This window comes from Paramisgurnus dabryanus, chromosome 12 (genome assembly GCF_030506205.2).
Source record: "Paramisgurnus dabryanus chromosome 12, PD_genome_1.1, whole genome shotgun sequence".
NCBI classification, from domain to species: domain Eukaryota; kingdom Metazoa; phylum Chordata; class Actinopteri; order Cypriniformes; family Cobitidae; genus Paramisgurnus; species Paramisgurnus dabryanus.
In genome coordinates this window covers 32,699,339-32,724,319 of record NC_133348.1, presented here as the reverse complement: position 1 = coordinate 32,724,319, position 24,981 = coordinate 32,699,339, and the positions used below count along the sequence as shown (strand labels likewise).

Here is a 24,981-nt window from a genome sequence, read left to right as displayed (position 1 = left end):
TGGATGCATACAGCAAAACAAAAGGTGAAAGTGCCGTTTATCTATTTTTGGATCTGCTTCCTGGTAGTTATAATGTGTACACAAAGCCATCTGGGAGAAATATGTTAGACTTTGTTACATAATAATCCGGATTCCTTGCATCCCAATTCCTCTCTGAATTCTCCACCAGAGGAGGAAGGGAGAGGAAAAATCTCCTGTTCTAGAGAATAAGAACTCCAAATTCCTTCCATGTGTGATGTTCACCAGTCTCCTGTCATTCCTGAATAAAATGTTCCTGGAGCACTATAACATAACAATTCCCAAAGTGTGGGAAAGATGAATGTAAGAGTGAAAAGTAGGTCTGTAAAAAAGAGTGAATATTTAAGTGTTTATGTAAGCGAGAAAGAAGGAGTGAATGCTGTGTCAGTAAACTTGCAATGTTCGCACAAGTGGGAGATGGGAGGAAAAATGTGTTAGAATGAATCACACAGAAGGGGAAAGTAAAAAGAAATAAATAAAGCAGAAAAGTAAAGAAACAAGTAAAAAAGAGACAGATAACAAAGAGGTAAATGTTTTCAGACCGTTAAAAAAAAAGAGTCGGCTGAGGGAGGAGGCTAAAAAAAGATCAGACTGCAGAGAGAGAGAGAGAGAGAGAGAGAAAGAGATGAAGTAAGTTTAAAGCAATGTGAAAGTAAGAAGAAGAGAAGGTCGCTGCTGAAAGAACATCAGGAGGGTGGGATATCTGTGTGTGTGTGTGTGTGTATATATACAGTAAAACAGAGAGACGGGTAAACAGTGGGATAATATTGATGAAGTGATTTAAGTGGAGATGAGTCCAACAGTGATTCTTCTAGCTGTGGTGGGCTTCAGTTTTCTGTCCTCGTGTAACTCTGCTGACGATGAGACAAGCCTGGTCATCACAACACCTGATCTCTTTCAGGTAAATACATTTATCTTGGGACAGATGATAATATATTTTAAAACGGATTACAAAAACTGATTTTGGTAACCACTGTAAAAAATGTGCACATATTTTTATGTCACTTAAAATAAGTTAAAACAATTTCAACTTGAATATGTCAATGTTTTTAAGTCAAAACTTAAAATAGTAGGTTGAATTGACTTGCAAAACCAAGTTGTTTTAACTTCCTGCTGCATTTTTTTTATAGTGTAAGGTTGTATTAGTAATACTTATATAGTTTTTCAGCATGCATTAATCTTTTGGGATGTTAGTTAATGTCAATACAGGTATTAATTTCATGGTGCATTCATTAAGTTACAATACTTGATTTCATACATGTAGAAGTAAATGCTGAAATTAACATGAATTGAATACATTTATTTATTCTGTAGAAGTATTAAGTATGGATCATTGCTAGTTTATGTTACCTAATGCATGAGCTCATTGTTAACAAATACAACCTTATTGTAAAGTGTTACCATGATTACTTAAATTCAACAAAATCTTTGTATTAGGTTTTATTTAGAAAAATGCAACATAATGCCATGTTGTTATGGAAAGTGCTATGATGGTTATATATTAAAATACTATTTTTGCTTAGTGTTATTTGAAACATGTGTCTTTAACCTTGTGTATAAACTCACTTTAAAATGAAAATTCTGTCATCATTTACTCATCCTCATTTTGTTTTATGTGTGAATTTCTTTTTTCTGATGAACACAAAAGAAGATATTTTGAGAAATGATGGTAAACACACAGCAGATGGTGACCATTGACTTCCATAGTAGGAAAAAAATATTTTGGAAGTATTGTGATAAATGATAAAGAAGATATTTTGATAAATGATGGAGAGCACATACTTTGACAGTACCAATTAAATTCCATCATATTTTTTTATTCCTACTATGGAAGTCAGTGGTCACTATCTGCTGTGTGTTTACCATCATTTCTCAAAATATCTTCTTTTGTGTTCATCAGAAAAAAGAAATTCATACAGGTTTAGAACAACATGAGGATGAGTAAATGATGACAGCATTTTCATTTTAAAGTGAACTATCCCTTTAATTTATTTATAAACTTGTATACAAAACATTTAAAAGTGTTAGGGTAATGTATTTAACATAACATTGTAATTTAATTTCGTTTAATGCATTTTTGTTTTCAAAAAGTAAGTGATCAAACTTGCATGCTTATCTATAAAGTGCATACAAATGAAGAAGCAAAGCTGGGAGTTAAATTTGGTGACGCATCACATTAGCTCAGGAAATTGGCTTTGACCTGTGTATGTTTATTCAGGCCGAGTCTGCTTTTGAGGAAGTTTCTGTTTTTTTGTTTTTTTGTTTGTTTAATTCTCCAGGCACAAGAGTTCAATGAGGAGGCGGTTTTAGGTCGAGGGGACACTCCTGACATCATTGAACCTGAACCAACCACTGCCGTCTCAGATGTCGAGAGCACCTACAACTACATCTGTGTGTTACTTCATCGCTCATATGATTACAATGTCTGAAGTGCCAGACAAGCAAACCAAAACCAGAGCAATGAATCGTATATGGGTGATTATACAATATAATTGCAGGCATTTAGTGCTCAAAGTAATTTTTTATTTTTTTAAAGGCGGGGTGCATGATTTTAGGAGGACTACCAAAACACATTTGTAGCCAATCAGCAGTAAGGGGCTTTTCTACTAACGGATGTAATTGCCTGGGTTGTGTATGTGTGGGGTGGATCTATCAAAAAGAAGGTCCAGATTCTATTGGGGAAGGGGTGTGTGTGTGTTTTGCCTTTAATAAAAAGTTTTTTAACGCTTGGGTGAGGGTTTAGGCAATTCGAAAAAGGAATATGTTGCAATTGAATTTATTTATTTTTTGCATTTAAAGGTCACCTGAAGTCATGTGACATAATTCTTTGAATATGCTGCTGTATGTTTGGTTGAATGACAATACAAAAGAGGTGTTTTTGACTTCATGTGTCATGCAAAAAAAAGGACAAGCGCATGACATCATGACATCAAGCGCATGATATCAACCCATCGCCATATTTTTTATAATGATTTATCACCAAACAACAAAATTACGTTTTAGTCACATAACATCGGATATAAAAACGCTGTCATTTCGTAGTTTTTTTTGGTCGACATTTAGAAAATAACGCTACAGTTTGTGCAAATAGAAACACAGCTAGTGTTAAGACTGTTTCACACGGTACGCGGCAACCACGAGTGTTTAGTTCTTTTTCAATAGGAGACATGCGGAAAGCGGCAAAACGGGGGTGGTTACAGAGGTGAAGCGGAGTTGGTCCAAACGCCTTTGCTCGTGCACCAAAAATCCTGTTGCTTTTACGGACAAGACTATTAATGGCAGGCGCTGTTGAAGATACACACATTTGCACTAAATGCTGCACAAAACGTTTCCACTACACGAGAAAAGCTGTAGCCACGCGGCGATTTTACCGCTTGTCGCGTGAAACGGCCTTAACTCTACATGAGCAATAGAATTGACAGACTAATTCTGACAACACGAAATCATGATTTTCAGCTATATAAGACTGAAAATATTTCATATTATACTATATTAAATAATAAATTTAATTTATTTAATATGTAAATATTATAATATTTTTAGTAAAAAATATTATTAAAATAATAAACATATAACCATTTAAAAAAGCAGTAAAAATAATGACTTTGGACACAAAATGTACCTGCAATAATATAATCACCCATATATGCAAATGCAGAGTTTCGTTGCAAATCGAGATAACTCCGTTTTTAACATTTTGTCAAAACTTGTTTATTATTAAGTTATCATGTTGTTATTTTGTTTTATGGTGCTACTTAGCTGTATTTTTTAAGTTATGAAGTTTTAAATCAAAACAAACCAACTGCAGTTGAATTGATATTATGCACAACCAAAAAAACAAGATTTCTGAAAAATTAAAAAATTATCTTGTTTTGCAACGAAACTCTTCAAAATTCTTCAAATAACCGCCTCTGTTTTAACTTAGAAAAAATTCAAGCATTGTCTGGTATGACTTGACAAGAAGCCAAATGAGAGTAGTAACATTTAATTGTTTGGACATGTGAATTGCATAATGCTTCTTGATTGAGCATGTTTCCGAATAAACTGATGTTTAGCTCAGTTCACAAAACCCCTCTGAAACCAGCCAACAGATGATAGGCTGACCAGACTAAACCAGCTTATAGGCTGGCAAACCAGCTTAGGTTTAAGATGTATTACTTTGTTTGTAGTAGCCTACTTTTAAAATCCTAATAAATTTTCAAATGCAAAATAACTCGAAGGCACTCCATCTGTCATCCCCTTCCTCCTCCAAAACATATTTTAGTTTCTTCAGATTTTCCCAATGATTCGATTCATTCACTGGAATGCAGCAGCATAGCAGTCTAATGAAATACTTAATTCACTTTGTTTATGCAGTGTCTAGACTGGCAGCGATGGATCAGGCCATACACAGACTTAATGTGGGACACTACACGTTAGATGTTAAAGTATTACAGCTGATGGAGAAAATGACACGCCTTGACAGCAGACTGGGCGACACAGAGGACGCCATACAACAGGTCTCGTCTTACTGCAAGGACAATCGTAAAGAGATCGGACGACTAGAGGGTTAGTGTGCAATTTACTGTAGTTCACTTAGATAGAGCCCTCCATTAGCAGAGGAAAAGACCACAAGTGTTCGACATACAGTAACATCAAACTGAACTTCAATAGGCTTTATGCCCAGCTGCACTACTTCCTGAACTGCAGCCAGCTCATTGTTTCCTGTCTGCCATTATTGGACAAACTGATTAATCCAGGTGTGTCTGATTATTGTTGTTGTGACTACTGAGGTCAGGCACACCTGGATTAATCAGTTTGTCCAATAATGGCAGACAGGAAACAAGGAGCTGGCTGAAGTTCAGGAAGTAGTGCAGCTGGGCATAAAGCCTATTGTGCTGTAGTGAAACATTAGAAAATTAAACAAATTTATGTGGTTCCAGGTTGCCAAAAAGGCCGTAAAATGGGGTACAAATGCGTTCTGGTATACCGGGTGTACGCAACCTACGCAGAAGCATCTCAGAAGTGTCAGGAGCGAGGTGGACGCATGGCCATGCCTCGAGACCGTAAGGAGCAGGAAGCTTTAGCCGAGTATGTGAAATCCGTTATTCCTGGAAATTGGCCCGTGTGGCTCGGGATCAACGACCAGCGTTCAGAAGGACTTTATTTGTTTGAGGACACTACTCGTGTCACTTACTTTCAGTGGAGGAAGCACTTTTTGTCAAGCCAGCCAGATGGCGGGAAACGAGAGAACTGTGTAAGCATGGCCTCAGATGATGGAGACTGGTGGGACACTTACTGCGACAGACGCATGTATTACCTATGCGAGTTTGATGTCTGACTTCCACAAATTCCCATATGGATCAGCTCTGTCCTACATGAGATTTTTGTATAAAGAGCAGCTTTTCACTGTTTCATATATCGTTGTTGCACACAGTATTTGGACCAGCAGATTTAAAGGGGTCCTGAACTGCCTTTTTATTTTATACTGTTCTCCGAGGTCCATTTATAATGTTACCACGATTGTGACATAAAAACAGTAATTTAGCTGTATAGGCTATTTTCTGTCCTGTTTTGACCCCCTCTCATCAGAATGCTCAATTTGAATAGGCACGGCAGACTGTAGACTTTATTTATAAATAAACACCCAGTGGTATGATTGGCAAACAGTTTTATTGGCTGACAGCCTTCATCCTTCAAACGCATAAATACTCAGCATATATCAAACGATCTGTAACAACAGACAAAGCTATAGTAAAGGCAACTCTTAGCAATGCTTTTAGCAAATCTAAAAAAATGTTACTCACGCTTGTCTGTTGCGACAGTACTGTCAGATGCAATATAGCAGGCACAGTGTCGGCTTAAGGGCTCGTTCTAGTCGTGCGTAGGTCCTACGGCGTAGGTTCCGGGTCGGTTTTCATTTATACTTTTGCGTCGTCGTCCGCGTCGACGTGCAAACACACGCGCAGACCGCTGGTAGGCAGTAACCACGCATGTAACCACAGTAGCAGCACAAAAGTGAAAGAAGAAGAAGCTTAGCAAGTTAACCCCCAAACGAAGAAGAAACAGCAACTTGTTGTGTATAATTTGAGAAGACCAGCAATGATGGGAGTAAATAAACAAAGACTTTTGATGCAGTTTGAGTTAAATCACTCCTCAACTTGGCTCATCTTTGTTTTCACCGTCACAAACGGAAATACCTATGACGCAGTTTTTTTACCTGATGGGGGGTTCTGGTGGACCAATCACTAGTGATGGTCGTTTTCGAAGCACTGCTTCGTGAGGCTTCGAAACATTTACGAATCTTTTGTTTCGAATCAGTGGTTCGGAGCTTGTTTAAAACTGGCCAAAGTCACGTGATTTTAGCAAACGAGGCTTCATTACGTCATAACTGTTTCGAAACGTTTCGAAAATCCGATGGTTCACCACTAGGGGGAGTTGATCACATGACCAGTGTCTAATAAGTTTAGGTGAACTCGGGTCAGTTTTATTATGAAAATTCATAAAACATTCATCTTTCTGACTAATAACACTGCCATGTTGTCTACTTTTTGTGCATAGACAGATTTAATGACAAAAATGTGCATAATTAAAAGGGTAGTTAGTTTTATTCATTTGTTTGCCCTAAATAAAACTAAAAACACATAATACACTTTTAACTATGTCTTAATTAAGTTAAATAATTGTTTTAACATATTTTAATAAAAATCTTGCTATTATTTTGTAAAAAAAAAAAGTGTAAAATGTTTGGACACATCTGCTTATACACTTTTTTGACCAGCAGGGGTCGCCAATGTGTGTGGGTTTCGAACTGCTTCGAAAAACTGAATCAATTTTCGAAGCAATTGGTTCAATTGATTCGAAGCTTCGAAAAGCTTTGTTTCTCCCATCACTACCAATCACAGCGCTTACGGTCCGCGTAGATCTGACGCGCTTTAAAACATTTTGTGAGGTGCGCGTCAGGCTACGCAGAGCTACGCACTTTTTAGACCCCTATAAAGTCCGATTTATGGTCGTGCGTAAGCTCTACGCCGTTGGTTATCCGTAGCCTGAAGTGCACCTCACAAAAATGTTAACAGCGCGTAAGTTCTACGCGCACCGCAAGCGCTGTGATTGGTCCACCAGAACCCCTCCCGTCAGGTAAAAAAACTGCGTCATGGGTATTTCCGTTTTGTGTCGGTAAAAACAAAGATGAGCCAACTTGAGGAGTGATTTAACTCAAACTGCAACAAAAGTCGCCGTTTATTTACTTTCATCATTGCTGGTCTTCTCAAATTATACACAAGAAGTTGTTGTTTCTTCTTCGTTTGTGGGTTAACTTGCCAAGCTTCTTCTTCATTGACAGTCGCGCTGCTACTGTGGTTACACGCGTGGATACTGCCTACCAGCGGTCTTGTGCGTGTGTTTGCAGGTCAACGCGGACGACGACCCAAAGTATAAAAGAAAACCGACGCCGAACCTACGCCGTCGCGGCTACACCGTTGGACCTACGCACAACTATAACGAGCCCTTAACTCTTTCCCTGCCATTGAGGAGTTAATTCGTCAATTAAGAGAAATGATTCCCTGCCAATGACGTGTTTTCTGGCAATCCTTATTTCCGATATTATCCACCAGGTGGTTCTCTTACCCAACTTATAAATCGGGAAGTATTCCCTTAGGGCAAACACTTCAAACTCTGTGTATGTTTTGAGGATCGCTATGAATCTGATCTTTATCAAAAGTCCTTCACAAAAATGTAATTATCTCAAAATTTTGTATTTTTGAAGAAACCTTCCCATATTTGAGAGGTGATAAAAAGAGAACAAATGAAGGTCCTGTTTGTTTGAAAGCAGAGTGTCTGTTCTTTCATTTGATATATTGTATGTTTTATATTTAAAGAACATTATTTTCTGGAAGGCATTCAACTTTTGTGAAAATCATAAAAAATGCAGGAGCTGGGTGGCAACTTTTTTTAAATAACACTGGCGGGAAAAGAGATAAAGTGACTTGAAATTATTGTTATTAGTAATAACAGAAAAGTTTACAACATACAGAACTACTTGTCTAATCCTTAACGGTTGCATTATTGCTGATGTAGACGTTTCTCAAAACTGAAATGAAAATGTGTTTTGATGTTCTTCTGAAAATTTGAAGAATTATACTTTGTCTTTTCAGCCCTCTGAAGTGTCTGTTACTAACTATTGAACCAGGTTTAAAGTGATCTGTGCTGAAAGGTTGTTAAAAAATATTTGTTCAGTCTTTAGTCTGGTTAAAATCCAGCCTTTTATTCAACACGGACTTCAATTCAAAAATTCTAACAAAAATCATATCTTTTTCTAAACATTTACATTCCATTTACAAACCTTCATATTATCTAGATTTTACAGTAGTTAAACAACTTCATTCATACATTGATTTAATTCATGTAAAATTGTAAATCTGTCAAATAAAAGCAGTTAATAAATCTCATTTGATATAATCATGACTCTGGTTAATGTTTGGTCTGTGTTGACTTAAGGGATGTGAAGCTGTGATGACCAGAGGCTGTAAATGTCCATCAGAGCCGACTCTTCATAAGTCTATGAGTTAAAGTCATATCTTCATCCATACAACCTCTGGTAGAGCTGTGTCTCTGGGTAGTTAATCTAGTAACACATGTAAGACTCAAAGTCAGTGACAGTTTACCATCACTTAAACAAACTTTGTACTAATAATGTCTTCTTTCTATCAGTGTGAGGGGCCATTTACGCATCAAAGATTTGTGTAAACGCAGATCTTTTTGACAGCGTTACCATGTGTATGAAATTTGTCACAAACAGGATGGAAAAATGTTTCGGTTTCAAAGCATTTCTTAGCAGGTAAGTAAAAGGTTGTTGATACCATCCCAAAATTGCATTCAACAACCCTTGCTACCACTGTATGATATGATACGTGTATTTTAAGTGTTTTAACTCTTTTCCTACCAATGACAAGTTTTTACGGTAATCTATATTTACGCTATTATCTACTAGGTGGCACTTTTACCCAACTTATAAAACACTGAAGCATCCACTGATTTAAAAACAGTAAAAACTCTGTTTTAAGGATCGCTCTGAATCTGATCTCTAACAAAAGTCCTTTACAAAAATGCAATTATCTCAGCTTTTTTGTTAAAAATTTGGTATTTCTTAAGAAACCTACCCATATTTAAGAGGTGATAAAAAGAGAACTAATAAAGATAGAAGTTTAAAAGCAGAGGGTCTGTTCCTTCATTTGATATATTGTTTGTTTATATATTTAAAGAAAGAACATTTTCTGGAAGGCATTAAACTTGTGTAAATTTATAAAGAATGCTGCCGCTGGCTGGCAACTTTTTTTAAACGTTGGCAGGGAAAGAGTTAACGAGTTGTTTTTACATTAGTTGTGAAAGCAAACTAGTCAATTCTCCATTACTGGCTTACTAAACTCCCAAAACTCACGCTATTGGCTGAGCCAATGTTGGACCAAACAAACAAACAAACAAACAAACAAAGAGCAATGTTTTGTAAGCTCCACAGAAGCACAGTGTTTACATTCTTCAGGAAGTTTAAAAGGTTGAACATTTTTGTCAGTATTCTGATGGAAAAACAACAGCTTTTGAATATTCGCCAAATCAAGGGTCTTGAGAGGTCAATTAATAACAAACTTCATCCTGGTCATCTTTTCAGATGGAAAAACAGATTATGAGACTTGCACAAACACAATATAATGTTTCAGGAACTGGAAATTCTTATCAAGATGAAAGGGAAACAAGACCTTTCTTCAGCGTCTGCAGGAGTTAACAAAAACCTGCATGAGCGGACACGGCGGCCAGAATCTGTGCAGCTGCTGGTCTGTCCGCAGGGTTTTTACACCGGTAAGAAAATATTACTTTACCATCTTCATCCAGCACAAAATCACCACCCATCTAGAGAGAGAGAAAGTTTTAATTCATTTTCAAGTCCTAGACTAGAGGGAGACAGATGTTCTTTCATAAAGTGCTTTGGCGTTACATAATATTAAAAGGAATTCATTATTGATTCTCATGAAACCAGATCTTTGACCGGTGCCTTCTGCAGCTTAAAGTGGCCAAGAGACGTCCAGGAACGGCTTTACAATTAAAGTTTGTTTTAATATTCCACTATACAGGTGAGGTTATCAAAATGTCTCAAAATCTGTAAATCTCACCTGAAACAGATCGTTGAGGAACTGTGGTGGCACGTCAGGGAACTTTCTGTTCATCACCAGAAATTCAGAGTAGTGAAGCACTGACCTAAACTTCATCACCTTTGCAAACGATGAACCCAGGCCCAATGCTTGGTAAACCTGTAACCCAACATAAACGGACCAATCAGCACACATCTATACATACTATCAATACAATATTACTACTGGGGTCAAGGACACTGTAATTGAGCTAGTTCAGTAGATAAGAGATAAAGTAACCCATGCAGCTGACTGGTTCCTATGAACCTGTCAACATGACCTATTTAAATCTGTTCTGTCCTGGTTCTTCTCAATGCACTGCGCCATGGGATTATTCCTAGCCCACCTCCTCCCCCAGCACCACCTGCTTAGATTTGTTATGGGGGTACTCCCTATTTCTTTGCAGCAGTAGCCTCTGTAATTATGTGCATGATTCAGCAAAAGCCTTCACTCATGCTAACAGCAACAGCGTTGCAGATCTAGACCACCAAGACAAAGCATTTTACATACCATGCTACATTAAAATGCTAAAACTGAATTTAGAGAGTTGTCATGACTTAAATATAGTTTTCAGATTTAGCAAAGGGTATGCATATTTCACATGATATCCAAGGGGAGGGCTCCGAGCTCGAAACTTAGCTCAAACCCAGAGAAGTCCCCCATACCAAGATAGGAATTTATAGGAGTGAGGTGTTTGAGGTGTTGGGGTGGTGGAGGGATGTGGAAAATGGTCCAGGAACAGAGGAAAGCTAGCTTTATAAATTTGATTCACGTGCCAGTTGAATTGAGAGCAGTTGGTAAATTATCTCAATGTGCAATTAAGCACTTTCACAATCAATAATCCTCACCACTCTTTCTGCATCAAACAACATGTCAAATTCAATGCCTGTCTGATCAAGCCAGAAAGTTGCCCCTTCCAGAGAACCATACGAGACCACCAGCACGCGGACTGACTGAGCTTCTAGGAGATCCTGTATGAGAAAGAATAGCAAATAGAAAACTGAGCTGTGCTGATTCAAAAACAATAGACTTTGGAAAATTCACTACAAAATGAAAGCACATCATTATGTTCAGCCAAACCAAAGCTGAGTTAAGACTTCAAAACATTTTTCTGCCTGTACCTGCACTTGTGCTTTTTTCATCTGGATTAGTGACTGTTTATGGCTGTGCTTTTGTCATCAGTTTTAGTGTCTGTGTTTGCGACTGCTTTTGTCATCTGTGTTGACAATTGTGTTTGCGGCTGTGCTTTTGTCATCTGGGTTGACAGATGTGTTTGCGTCTGTGCTTCTGTCATCTGCATTAGCAACTGTGTTTGTGTCTGTGCTTTTGTCATCTGCATTAGCATTTGTGCTTGTGTCTGTGTTTTTGTCACCTACATTAGCAACTGTGCTTGTGTCTGTGTTTTTGTCATCTGAATTAGCAACTGTGCATGTGTCTGTGTTTTTGTCATCTGAATTAGCAACTGTGGTTGTGTCTGTGTTTTTGTCATCTGAATTAGCAACTGTGCTTGCGTCTGTGTTTTTGTCATCTACATTAGCAGCTGTGCTTTTGTCATCTGCATTAGTGGCTGTGCTCTTGCAATCTGCATTAGCGACTGTGTTTGCGGCTATGTTTTTGTCATCTGCATTAGCAGCTTGGTTTTGGGGCTGTGCTTTTACAATCTGCATTAGTGACTGTGTTTGTGGCTGTGCTTTTGCCATCTTTATTATGGGCTGTGTTTGCAGCTGTGCTTTTGTCATCTGTATTAGCGACTGTGTTTGTGGCAGTGCTTTTCCCATCAGTATTAGTGACTGTGTTTGTCGCTGTGCTTTTGTCATCTGTGTTAACGATTGTGTTTGTGGCTGTGCTTTTGTCATCTGTATTAACGACTGTGTTTGTGGCAGTGCTTTTTACATCAGTATTAGTGATTGTTTTGTGGCTGTGCTTTTGTCATCTGCGTTAGTGACTGTGTTTGTGGCTGTGCTTTTGTCATCTGCGTTAACGACTGTGTTTGAAGCTGTGCTTTCTTCATCAGTGTTAGTGACAGTGCTTTTGTCATCTGTATTAACAACTGTGTGGCTGTGCTTTTGACATCAGTTTTAGTGACTGTTCTTTGTGGCTGTGCTTTTGTCATCTGTATTAATGACTGTTTGTGGCTGTGCTTTTTACATCAGTATTAGTGATTGTTTTGTGGCTGTGCTTTTGTCATCTGCATTAGCGACTGTGTTTTTGGCTGTGCTTTGGTCATCTGCGTTAGCGACTGTGTTTGAAGCTGTGCTTTCTTCATCAGTGTTAGTGACAGTGCTTTTGTCATCTGTATTAACAACTGTGTGGCTGTGCTTTTGACATCAGTTTTAGTGACTGTTCTTTGTGGCTGTGCTTTTGTCATCTGTATTAATGACTGTTTGTGGCTGTGCTTTTTAAATCAATATTAGTGATTGTTTTGTGGCTGTGCTTTTGTCATCTGCGTTAGCGACTGTGTTTGTAGCTGTGCTTTCTTCATCAGTGTTAGTGAAAGTGCTTTTGTCATCTGTATTAGCGACTGTGTTTGTGGCTGTGCTTTTGTCATCTGTATTAACGACTGTGTTTGTGGCTGTGCTTTTGTCATCTGTGTTAACGACTGTGTTTGTGGCTGTGCTTTTTACATCAGTATTAGTGATTGTTTTGTGGCTGTGCTTTTGTCATCTGCGTTAGCGACTGTGTTTACGTCTGTGCTTTTGTCATCTGCACTAGCGACTGTGTTTGAAGCTGTGCTTTCTTCATCAGTGTAAGCAACAGTGCTTTTGTCATCTGTATTAGCGACTGTGTTTGGAGCTGTACTATTGTTTTCTTTATTGGACTGTGGTTGCGAAATGTGACTTTCTATAAATGTCCAGTTATCTTACCTTGCTGTTCGTCAGCTCAGTCAAGTGGTCTCGTCATGGCTGTCACCCGAAATGTCGAAGCAGCACAAGGAGAATATTCTCTCCCTTCCCCAAGTACTGACCCAGTGTCACATTCCTACATAAACAGCAGAGACCAAATGTTACCATCACCACCACAAAAATGCCTTATCAAAAGTAAAATGTAATACAAAGACAGGCTGGATCTTGAGGTTGGAAAAAATAAAAATTTTGTATATCATTGTTCTTAAATATGTAGATTGGTATTTTAATAATGAAATAATTTCATTCATAATTATAGACAAAATTCAAAAAAGTCATGCTAGTTTTGTAATTAGCATAATTACAGCATTATTAGTTTTGACAAATTATCCCTACAGTATGTTTCCTTTTCTTCCTAAATGATTTATCCAAACGATATGAAAACCTTCTCCATTTAACCTCAAGTAATGTGCTAATGATCTTTATAAAACCCATGAACATTATCTGTATATACATTAGAGATAAGAGAAATTACAGCTATAGTTATGCATTATTGTGAATAAACCCCAAACACATACTGTAGGGTACATAGGGTAGTTTCAACCAGCTTTCTACACAAATATATAACAAAATATCCTAAAGTTACAATCCACCACTGCCAAAAGCAAAGAACTGTCTCACAACTAACATCCTATACACTATAAGCAAGCTTAAAAAACTATACAGGAATATGGCATCATAACTAAAAGTCCTCATTGGCTCAACATGTCTGATGCATCGGATCTGTATTGAGTATAGTAAGTGTGATCAATGTGTTCATCTCACTCTTTAGTTTGAACATTTATGAGCTGTGTATCTGAGCTTAGCATCTGGGCTGCAGGACACTGTGAAAGAACTGTGTCGCTCATTTTCATCTGATCGTCCAGACGTTTTAAAAAGGTGTCCCACTCCACCTGTCAATCAATCAATCAAACACTCATTCAGTACCACTCACTACTGTTATATATCAGTACAAGAATCATATGAAATATGACTTACTTCCAGCTGCAGTAAGCTTTCAACATTATCTCGGACCTCAGTTATCCTGTTGAATAAAGAATTTTAAGGGATAAAAATAAGAGGTAAGAAAGGTAAGCCAATCATTTTTTTGCTAAATTAACCTTGAAAGGTCCCTGATCATAAGCATCAGTCTGAGGCTACATTGTTGATATTTCATAAAATAAGACTTAGAAGAATATGAGAGACCGAAAACTGGATTATAACAAAAATGACTGAATTTATTATACCAATTTTAGTGCTTGAACCTGACAGGAGAGCTGTTTCAAGAGTTTTACTTTTTGTACGTACTTTCGACTGAACTTTTTCATTAAAGTAAAATATCAGAAAAGGTGCTTTTATGACTGAATATCAGCACACCGTAATACATTACCATAACACACTCATGTTTAAGTAATATTGCTTTAATGTTTAATATTTACATACTTTAAATGTGATGTCTTTCTACTCACTGAAAAAAATCTTCCCATATACTTTCTGCTTCTTTAATGTTCTTCACACCCAGACTAAAAGAAAACATAAGCAGTATTTTCATTTCTTATTATTATGGGATAGAGTTTACCATGTTGTGGTACAAACAAAAACCTAAAACGTAACTTATCACAGAAATGTTTAAAGATAAGTATACCCACCTGTTTAAGAACTTGGCCCCAGCTGACATCAGGCCAAATAAAGGGCGAATTTTCCGATTAGCAATATCAAGCAAAGTACCACCTACAGTAACACACACACCCACACAAAATTTAAAGTTTAATTATATACACTTTTAATTTTTTATTTTTACTTTTTAATGTGGAATTTTTATTTAATTCGTTTTATTTAAAATGTTATTAATTGTATTAATTTATTTGTCTTTTGTATTGTAACTGTGCTCACTATTTTTTTTACAGATTGTTATTAAAAATAAAAAACACAGATTCGTTCATTACATGTATGTGTACCACAGTGTGTCTTAGTACATAATACATAACTATAAGTATATAAAAATATTATTTTATCAATTAAAAACTAAAGTTGTCATACAAACATTTTAAGTATGACCTCAAGCACTATACATTTTTTGCATACATACTGTACGCGTTTGAATGAAAGGAAGTAGGAAGTGCTGCTGGGTAACAGAATAAAACTCTTAATACAATAACCATATTAAAACGATACATTTTATGCATGGCAAAAATCCATTAAACGAACCCGAATCCATTTTCATGACTGACTGGCAAAGCTGCACCAGTAGGAAGTTAAATCAGCTTTTTGTATACCCTGCGCGATGTCTTTCTCTACATGATCCAGCGATGTTCTACAAAAAGCAATGAGATCTTTCAGAGCTTCATTAAGAGCATTTTGATCCACTGTAGCCATGATGTGTTTACACACGCGCGCCCGCGCGCATATGTCTATTACTATTCGACACGTCACAACCACAACACAGTATGTTATTGGTCAATCCTCAGCAGCGCTGAGAAAAGATACTGGTACCACGTGACCTCACAGGTCTTTCACTGCGGTTTATATATTAACAAAGAGTATACTCTTTGATATTAATAGCACAGTTAGAAACTTTTACATTTTGTAGTATTGACAGAGAGAGAAAAAAACAGATAAGTAGGCTATTACAAGTGGAACATTATGCTCCACCCACTTTTTATGAAAACAGATTAAAGTACCATTCAGCGGACGACTGAAATACTACATGGCCAACTTTTAGAACCACGCTAAATTTCATTATAAAATACAGAAAATTTGCAAACGCAATTTTTATTTAATTCCAAGCATTCCAAAAATTAAACAACTGACACAGTTTTCATTCAACTGATTTTATTGACTGTGGCCCTGTCTATTAAAAGTAAGCCACAAATTTGCCATTTTCAATTTTTTGTGCGTTCAACAACTCTTCTCTTTTCCTCATACTGAACAAAAGACAAGTCTCTGTTTTTCCACAGATAAATTAAGAAATCTTTGCCATACCAAGCATGAAAACAGAAGTTCTAGTTAAAACAGTCACCTTAAGATTTTAAAATAAAATAAAAAATATAATGTTATTAAAGAGCTTTTTTGCTTTTAGTCAGACAGACAAAATTAAAGACTCAAAAAAGAGATTTGGCTGTTCCCAGTGTTTGAAAAAAAAAAACCCCACAAACATCTTCAGTATCTAATCTCCATATCACTCAGTTCAGCCATTAAATAAGAAAAAACAAAAGGTCAGTGTGGACATTTCAAACATCTTTCCCATACGGTCTTCAAGTATTCAGATCTCAGAGCTGAAGAATATTGCTTAATAAACTCTACACAGGACATCTCTGCAAGTCACAAATCAATCCTTAAACGCAAAAATATTATCGATATAAAAGATCTGAAATTCAATTCTGCTACATTACCTGCTGCTTTTATTTTCAACACAGCTCAAGTATGACCACAAATTCTTACAAATGCCAAATCTTAATAACAAAACAACTGACAGCGAAACTTTGCTAAATGGAAAAACCTGAACAAAGCAGAAATGACACATTTTTTGTGGAAAAACAGGTAAAATCTGCATTGAAATTTAATATGTTAAAACTCAAACGACAGTAATAAGCAAAGATGCCCTGAGTAGAGATGGCCCCTGTTTTTGTTTTAAATGACTGGGTGGCAATTCAAGTTCAGGATTTCTTGGGACAATGTGAAGACGAATCTGTGTTCAGAACTTCAATCATGGTCCGTGTGAACTGGAACGTCTCAGAAACTGATGGAAGGTTGTGATACCATGTTGGCAAACTAGATTAAAAAAAAGAAAAATGTTATGAAATTGGGCTTTTTCTTACGCTGAAATCACCTAATTTCATAAATAGTATGAATTCATAGTATTCGAAAAACAGTGGCGAAAAGTACTTGGATGACCTACTTACGGCTACATACCAAATTTGGAATGGTGACACACGTTTCCGATAAGACAACAAGATCGCAGGGTGTCCCATTGGTCATTTTACATTTCAAAAGGGTGCTCTTGGGCAACTCCTTTCTGCCCATCATTCAAAGCAGTGTCACAAAAGTGCAGACTTGTAGAAAGCCGTAGTGTTTAGGGTGCCATTTGGGACAGGGCCGCCTTCTGACAAGATTTTTAAGTGAGCATTTGATGGACACTTTACTATCCCATGAGGCCGCCAAATTCAAAGAAGTTAATCAAATTAAAACATTGGAAATCTATGAAACGGGCGACTCTAAGTGATTAAGGTACCAATTCCTCATTTATTCATTTTACTTGTTAAACAACACAAATTATGCTTGCAGTTGGTCAAAGGACATAAGGGTCATATGACAATGGCTGTGTTTGCATGCACAAAATTTGGTCAATCTGACTGAATTAAATCCCATCGCAGGTTATGACAGTACCGTTTACATGTACTCTGAACATTGCACTCGGATTAAATGTTCATTGACAGATTTCAGATGGAGCTTTTGTAGCACTTGTGACACCATCTTCTATCGTTTAACTGGTTACAGTTTGTATGAAATTGTGCAGAATAACTATATACAATAACAAAAACCACATTGGACTGCTCCTGGTGTATATTAAACATCATGGATAAGCTAAGATTTACTTTAAGGGCAAGAAAAAGTGCAAACAGAAAGAATTTGAATAGCTTTGATATTTTTGCATCATGTTGTGTTTTGGCTTCAATGAGGGCAGACAAGTCATAGTAATAATGATGCTTTCATCAGCAAACACCACTTACAATTTAAAAAGCAGTGATGTGGAGTTTGTCTAACCTTTTTAAATTCATCCAGCTCTTGACTGTTTTACTGAAGCGATCAGGGTTGGCTGTGGTCATGGCTTCGAAATCGAAAAGCTGGGTCATAAAACCAGAAATTATTATGTATTACAGATGCATTATATTAATTAAAAAAATAATGTCAAGCGTCATTACTTTACAACTACAGCAGGTGTCTTTACCTTTCCAGATGGGATTCTGCCCAACACTTCTTTCCCGCTGGCCATCAGTGCTCCCATTACAACAGAGTACGCCACGACACTGAAAGAGTCACAGACAACTTAACCATATATACATATAGAAGTTTTCTGGCTTTTAAAAATGTACCAAAATAGCAACAAAATTAACATTCGGAAGATACAGTATAAGCATCCAAAACTTCTGCCAATACGAATCAACAATTTTTATGGCATTATTCATAAGATTCCAGGCTGTGTGATAAACTAAACGCAATAAAAATCCCTTTGGGGAAGTTGTAATTGCAGAAATAAGTAGGGTCACCACTATTGGTGCCCTTTTACGTGCCAAGTCTTTCCTCTACAATTAAAAAGCCTGGCAATAACTTTATGCGAGTCTGTACTGAGCCACTCCCCCGGACAATCATTAGTCTTTATAGATGGATAATTGGTTCTTTTAACTGTAAAGGCCATGTTGAGTGTTGCATTGTCCCCTATTAATAGTAGGGTTGCCGCGGTGACGTAATTTTCCCACCGGTTAATCGGTGCGTCACAAACTCGGTGATCCCGGTATCACCGAGTGGGAGGGGCTTATAAATGCGCATGCAGACGTGCACATTTTACTTTCACTTTTGAATTACGCAACTGTTTAAATGCAGCGCTTGCGTAAGCTGTGTTAAATCGCCTATGAATTTGCGTGCATGCGAGTGCAACAGCTGGTTTACTTAAGTGCTTGAGTCAATGTGCGCAGGTAATTCTCACAGAACCCGCCAGTCCCAAGCAGAGCAACCGGCTACTTCTCAATAAAAGCGCTGTTTGAATGATGGGTTTTATATTTTTCTTGATGAAAAACACAACAACAAAACGATCTCGCTTATATTAAACATCATATATGTATATTATAACAAAAACGAGTAAGCACGCGGCTTCTGCTATTGTCTGGTCAGTCAGCTCATCTCACACACTCTGACAGAAATAAATGAAATCTGACACCTGCGGCTGCTCTGTGACGTGACGCGCGTTCAGCTCCGCTGGATTCAGGCAACAGACACATTCAGTTGTAAGTGTTTGCTCTCTCTAACGAAACTAAATGATTTAATTACACGAAAATATCAAAACGACGGTGAAAGACAGTGTCGCGGTGGGCAAGTGATATAACTGGTGAGAAGCTAAAGCACCGGTAATCACCGTTTCACCGACTATCGCGGCAAGCCTAATTAATAGTAATAGAAGAAGTGGACAATCTTGTTATATCCACTGCCGTTTTGAAAGGGGGAGGAGCCACTCAATATGTTCCACCCTAACTTCCCTTTTTAGTGGAAATTACATCAATGTATCAAAAAAGCTGTGCATTTCAATGCAATTCAGTGGGTCTTTAAAGCTGCAATATAATTTTTTTTGGGTAGTAACAAACAAAAATCAGTTATTAAGCAAGTACATAAACTTTGGGGTGGTTCACCGAACAGCGATTCGTTTAAACCTGGACCAGGCCTTGGTTAAATTAGGATATTCAAGTCATTTTTAAAAACATAATTTATAAATAAACACTACTGGTGTGCACACAACACTAGCAGTAATGCATTTTAAGATCTGTCAGAGCAAGTTGTTAAGTACAACACTAACATTTGAGTCAGTCTGGGGCTAAGCTTAAGCCCTGTCTAAAAATGATTTGTAAGTTGAACTATTGGGATGGATTTCGTTGGAAATATCAGTTGTTTTTCAAGAAAGGTAAAGATATGCTCATAATGTAATCTGCAATGTTATGTTTCAAATAGGGCTGGGTATCGATTCAGATGTTCCAGATCGATTCGATTTCAATTCACAAGCTATCAAATCGATTCGATTCCGATTCTCAATTAAATATTCGATTCCGGATCTTAGGTAGGTTTTTATACTCGATTCTCGATTCAACTCAATGAATATAGATTTAATACACATACTATATTAATAAAAAAGAACAGTGAACAGCAGTTTACAAGTGGGTAAATAATAAAAAGAGATTAAAAGCCACAACACGTCTTGCTTGTGAAATCTAAAATGCTTCCATTCCTCCGTTCAATGTTTGCGGAAATAAATATGAAAAAATCGATTATGCTCTTTGAGAATTATCGAAAAATCAATTTTTTTGCCCACCCCTAGTTTCAAACAGAGAAGGCAATAGAGAGGCAAAAGACACAGATTGCAGCTTTAACAACAATTAACGGCGCAGTGCACGATATCTGAAAAACACTTTGGAAAAGGGAGTTGGGCCGACTACCAAAACACACTTGTAGCCAATCAGCAGTAAGGGGCGAGTCTACCAACCAACATCGTTGTCTGGGTTGCGTATGTGTGGGATGGGTCTATTAAAACAGTGGTTCTCAAACTTTTTCGGAGTGCAGCCCCCCTTGTGTACAGTGACCCCCACTTGTGCCCTTTGAGGCCCCCCCAAAGAAAATTTATGACATAAAAAATTGTAAAACATAAAATTTGAATTAACCAAAACTTATTAATTCCTGATAACTTAATGCATTTTATAAAATGTCATAAAACTGGGGCCCCCTGGCACCATCTCAGGGCCCCCCCAGGGGACCACGGCCCCCAGTTTGAGAACCACTTTATTACAAAAAGGTCCAGATTCTATTGGGGTAGGGGCGTGTATAATGAAGTACCTTTTCTAATTGGCAAATAAGTTTATTTTTAAACTTTTTAAACTACTTAAAATTGTTATATGCAACGTTTTACAACTTCAAACTATTTTAATTATAACAAATTTTACATTTATACTTGTTAACAAGACAAATAATTATTTTATTTAGCTACATTCCTATCTTTTAATTGATTAAAACTACTGTATAAAAAAGTCATCCTAATACATTTCCACTCCACAGAGCTTTTGTCCAGCAGGTAAGATGAGTTAAAAAAAAGGGCGGTGACAATGTCTCATTACTATTGTGCTGGATTTCCATTACAGGGCCATAAAAGACTGAGAATTGAATCCTTTAAATCCCAAGTTCTCATAACAAGTATAATGTGAGGTTAATGTTATTTAATCAGGTCAGTGTAATTGTTTTCTTACCTGGAGCCTCTGGACAAAGGCATGAGGTTACAAAAGTAATACACCAGAGACAGAATCAAATTACAAACTGCATCAGCATCCTAAAGAGAGAAAGACACAGAGGTTTACATTTAGTGTTATAGCATACGAGTTTGATTTTCTCTTTTCTTGAGGTTTTGTGAAATATGCCAAACATCTTATGTGCACTCTAAAAAATGCTGGGTTGTTTCAACATGGTTGATTGACAATAACTCAGCAGTTGGGAATCAAGTTTGTCAATCTAAGCAAAGTAGGCATAAGGGTCAATGACAAATCAAGCTCCTAAAACATTTTTAAACATCTTTTAAAAATAGATGCAATGCATTTGAGTAAGAAACAAAGCGTTTAGAAATACATCACAATACAATACATCCATATAAAAAAAAAATGTCAGTTGGTATAACCAATCACAGACTATTTGCCAGAAAAGTTTTAATGTGCTTCCTGTGTCATGCTGATTGGTTGTTTATTTGATAGTGACATTTGAAATTATAAAATGCCATATATTTATCCATTTATTTTTATAGTACATAATGCCATGTCATTGACCCATAAGTGTCTTTATCACAAGATGCTCAATGTTTTTAATAACCTATGATATTTTTAAGCACCTCAATTTTGATTACAGTAGTACATCAAACTTTATTTGAAATACATAGATGGTGTGAGACAATTAAAACATTTTTAAGTTTTAATTGTCTCATAACTACACCACTTTTAAACATTAAATTTAAAGCCCTAGATATAACAGCTGTATGCCGTTGTTCTCTGTGTAGTAATACAGCTATATTTACATGGGTGTAACAGTGAGACGTGTGTTGGTAAGAAAGAGCCCTATTTCAAACAGATGATACGCTTCCCATGATTCTCTGTGTAACAGGTCAGACAGGTGCAGATTCCAGAGCTATGATCACCATCGTGTCAGTGAATTTAATCGCTGTGAGACGTGACTACTGAACACGTGCACACATCAGCAGTCGCTCAGAGATATATTGATACTCATCAGACAGTAAAGCTCTCAGGACAGAAGCAGGATAAACAGACATTCTTACCCCTAATTCAGTCGAAAGCATCAGAGCTTTGCCTTTAGCTGTGAGATCTTTATAAAGCGCTTCAATCTCTGACTGATACTGTTGCGTCCGTTCATCTGTGGTCTGGGTCTCCACTGAAAACAGCATATTTCCCACCCTAACACACAACACACACATAACAAAACATCTCATCTATCATTTTCAACTCTTCACAACATGAGCAGTTATTTTACAAAACCAGAACAAACATTAAGTTACATTACCGATTGAATATTTTGTATAATAAAAGGAATTTCTTACCGATCTCCGGTGATAGTGATGGTGAAACCGTCATATTCTTTGCCAGGATCCTTCATACTGGGCACTTTAGAGTTGACCGTGAATCCATCTCTGGTTTTACTGTTGAACTGCTTCATAAAGACAAACATATTAGAGAAGCATGAATGCCACAATACTGAACTCCTTATGGTCTTTTAAATGTATGAAAGTGAGATCTCTCAAAATATTTAGTTAAGAACGGCAACAAATTATCCAGCTTGCGATGAACTGAGATATGGATAAACATGCTATGACACATAGATGTTAAAATCTTCTGCTGGTCATTTTACCTTCATGATGGGAAGCAGATCTTCCACTTTAATCACATTCTCCAGAGCCTGCTTGACTTCCTGAAGACCTCGCGAGTTATATGCCCTGATGGAGAGAAGACAAGCCAATAAATGCATAAAACAACCCATGTAAATAGATAAATGTGTAAAAAAAATTAAAAACAAATAAGTCAGGTAAAGAATTGATAAACGAACGAACGAACGAACGAACGAACGAACAAGATGAACGAATGAATGAACAAACAAGATGAACGAATAAATGAACGAACAAGATGAACGAATGAATGAACAAGATGAACAAACGAACAAGATGAACGAATGAACGAGTTGTGTAAATAAAGAAAATTTGTAAATCATTCAATGAGTTAAGAAGTGAGTGAGAGTAGTGTGAGAATTAGAAAGTGAGTGAGTGAGTGAGAGAGTGTCAGTGAGTTAAGTAAGTGGGTGGATGGAACAGAAAGTGGGTTGACATAATGAAAGCGTGAGGTGGGTCGACAGAATGAGAAAGAAACAAACTAACAATCAAAAGCGTGCAGTGCACAAACAAACAAAAGTGTGAGCTGTTCAAAGGACGAACGAACGAACGAAAGCATGAGGTGTGCAAAGAACGAAAGCGTGAGGGGTGCATAGACCGAAAGTGCGCCAAGAACAAAAGTGAGAGGTGCGCAAATGAACAAACGAAAGTGCGAGGTGCTCAAACGAACGAAAACACAAGATGCGCAAACAAACAAAAACGCGAGGTACGCAAACAAAAGAAAGCGCGAGGTGCTCAAATGAACAAAAACACGAGATGCGCAAACAAACGAAAACCCAAGATGGGCAAACAAATGAAAACGCTAGGTGTGCAAACAAATGAAAACGCAAGATGCGCAAACAAACGAAAACGGCAGGTACGCAAACAAACGAAAACGTGAGGTGCGCAAACAAACAAAAACGCGAGATGCACAAACAAACGAGAACGGCAGATACGCAAACAAACGAAAACGCGAGGTGCGCAAACAAACAAAAACGCGAGGTGCGCAAACAAACGAAAACGGCAGGTACGCAAACAAACAAAACGCGAGGTGCACAAACAAACAAATGTGTGAGGTACGTGAACAAACGAGGTGTGCAAAGGAACAAATAAATGAATGTGTAAGGTGTGCAATCAAATTAACGAAAGCGTGCGGTGTGCAAACGAAGAAAAGCACAAGGCGCGCAAACAAACGAAAGCACGAGGTGCGCAAAAATTAAACCGCGAGGTGCACAATGACCAAAAGTGTGAGATGTGTTAAGAACTAAAGTGAGAGGTGCGCAAATAATGAAAGTGAGAGGTGCAAAAGTGAGTGGTGCACAAGCGAACAAACGAAAGCGCAAGGGGCGCAAAGAACAAAGTGCGCAAACAACGAAAGCGCGAGGTGCGCAAACAACGAAAGCGCGAGGTGCGCAAACAACGAAAGCGCGAGGTGCGCAAACAACGAAAGCGCGAGGTGCGCAAACAACGAAAGCGCGAGGTGCGCAAACAACGAAAGCGCGAGGTGCGCAAACAACGAAAGCGCGAGGTGCGCAAACAACGAAAGCGCGAGGTGCGCAAATGAACAAACAAAAGGATTTTTCCAGCTGATACGGAGTACCGAATTTGGCGAATACCAATGCCTGATACAGATTCTTCAAGCTGATATGTAGGCTCTTTGATGACTGTAACTGTAAACCTTTTTTGTAGATAACGTAATACCACAGATGTTGCCTTTGTTGTATTATTTGCAGTAATTAGGTATATTATTGTTTTATTAGAGAATCAAAAAAAAAAAAAATCACAACAAATATTCATTCTTCCACATTAAAAAGTCTTATGTCTGTTAAAAGTACTGAAAATAAAACACTTACAGTATTCAGTGTGTGAATTAAATATACACAGATTCTTATTAAGTACAACAGTTCTTCAGTCAAGAACAGAGAGTGATTTTCTTTTTAATATTATTTGCAAGTGAATTAGGTTAGTGTAGCTTTTAGATGTGAGAGCGATTTTGGCTTTCGTGCGAATGACTTGTGGGAATAACAATCTGTGTCTGTGCCCTGATGCCAAACAATAAATGCATTAAATAAGAATAGCTTATATCAATAAGAAAGTTCAAACCCCAGCTTTAAAACATTAAAGACTCACCCGTGATAAACCAGTATTCTGTCCTTTACAAAGCTGAGAATACTACTGAAATATTCCAGATATCTGATATTAATGATCTGCCCTCTGTGAAACAACAAGAGAAACAACCATTAAAAAC

The 24,981-nt window shown here is 37.3% G+C and overlaps 3 protein-coding genes across 6 annotated transcripts in view; 1 reads left to right on the top strand and 2 right to left on the bottom strand.

Moving 5' to 3' along the window:
* Window positions 1-649: 649 nt before the first annotated feature.
* clec11a (C-type lectin domain containing 11A) lies at window positions 650-8,463 on the top strand. The gene is made up of 4 exons (XM_065268991.2): window positions 650-919; window positions 2,298-2,409; window positions 4,375-4,566; window positions 4,941-8,463. Exons 1-4 carry the CDS (start codon window positions 809-811, stop codon window positions 5,336-5,338), a joined length of 813 nt encoding a protein of 270 aa, XP_065125063.1. The 5' UTR covers window positions 650-808; the 3' UTR covers window positions 5,339-8,463.
* On the bottom strand, window positions 7,913-15,483 carry selenol (selenoprotein L). 3 transcript variants are annotated; one of them, XM_065268989.2, is made up of 10 exons: window positions 15,340-15,483; window positions 14,713-14,794; window positions 14,533-14,586; window positions 14,063-14,108; window positions 13,850-13,977; window positions 13,046-13,160; window positions 11,030-11,152; window positions 10,164-10,301; window positions 9,753-9,903; window positions 7,913-8,623 (listed from the first exon to the last, which is right to left on the bottom strand). In XM_065268989.2, exons 1-9 carry the CDS (start codon window positions 15,437-15,439, stop codon window positions 9,775-9,777), a joined length of 915 nt encoding a protein of 304 aa, XP_065125061.1. In that variant the 5' UTR covers window positions 15,440-15,483; the 3' UTR covers window positions 7,913-8,623; window positions 9,753-9,774. The 3 variants fall into 3 exon arrangements, with proteins under 3 accessions (XP_065125061.1, XP_065125060.1, XP_065125062.1); XM_065268988.2 differs by having other exon boundaries at window positions 15,295-15,481; XM_065268990.2 differs by having other exon boundaries at window positions 15,272-15,436.
* A 395-nt stretch (window positions 15,484-15,878) lies between these two features.
* Window positions 15,879-24,981, bottom strand: part of ttc13 (tetratricopeptide repeat domain 13) — a 34,685-nt gene continuing 25,582 nt past the window's right edge. The window contains exons 16-23 of one of the 2 annotated variants that reach the window (XM_065268965.2): window positions 24,864-24,947; window positions 22,721-22,805; window positions 22,413-22,519; window positions 22,134-22,269; window positions 21,064-21,143; window positions 18,012-18,090; window positions 17,828-17,907; window positions 15,879-16,834 (exon numbers count right to left, since the gene is read on the bottom strand). In XM_065268965.2, the coding sequence (XP_065125037.1) occupies window positions 16,720-16,834; window positions 17,828-17,907; window positions 18,012-18,090; window positions 21,064-21,143; window positions 22,134-22,269; window positions 22,413-22,519; window positions 22,721-22,805; window positions 24,864-24,947 (766 nt within the window). In that variant the 3' untranslated portion in view covers window positions 15,879-16,719. Of the gene's footprint in view, window positions 16,835-17,827; window positions 17,908-18,011; window positions 18,091-21,063; window positions 21,144-22,133; window positions 22,270-22,412; window positions 22,523-22,720; window positions 22,806-24,863; window positions 24,948-24,981 lie in introns of both variants that reach the window. The other variant, XM_065268964.2, reaches the window with a different exon arrangement.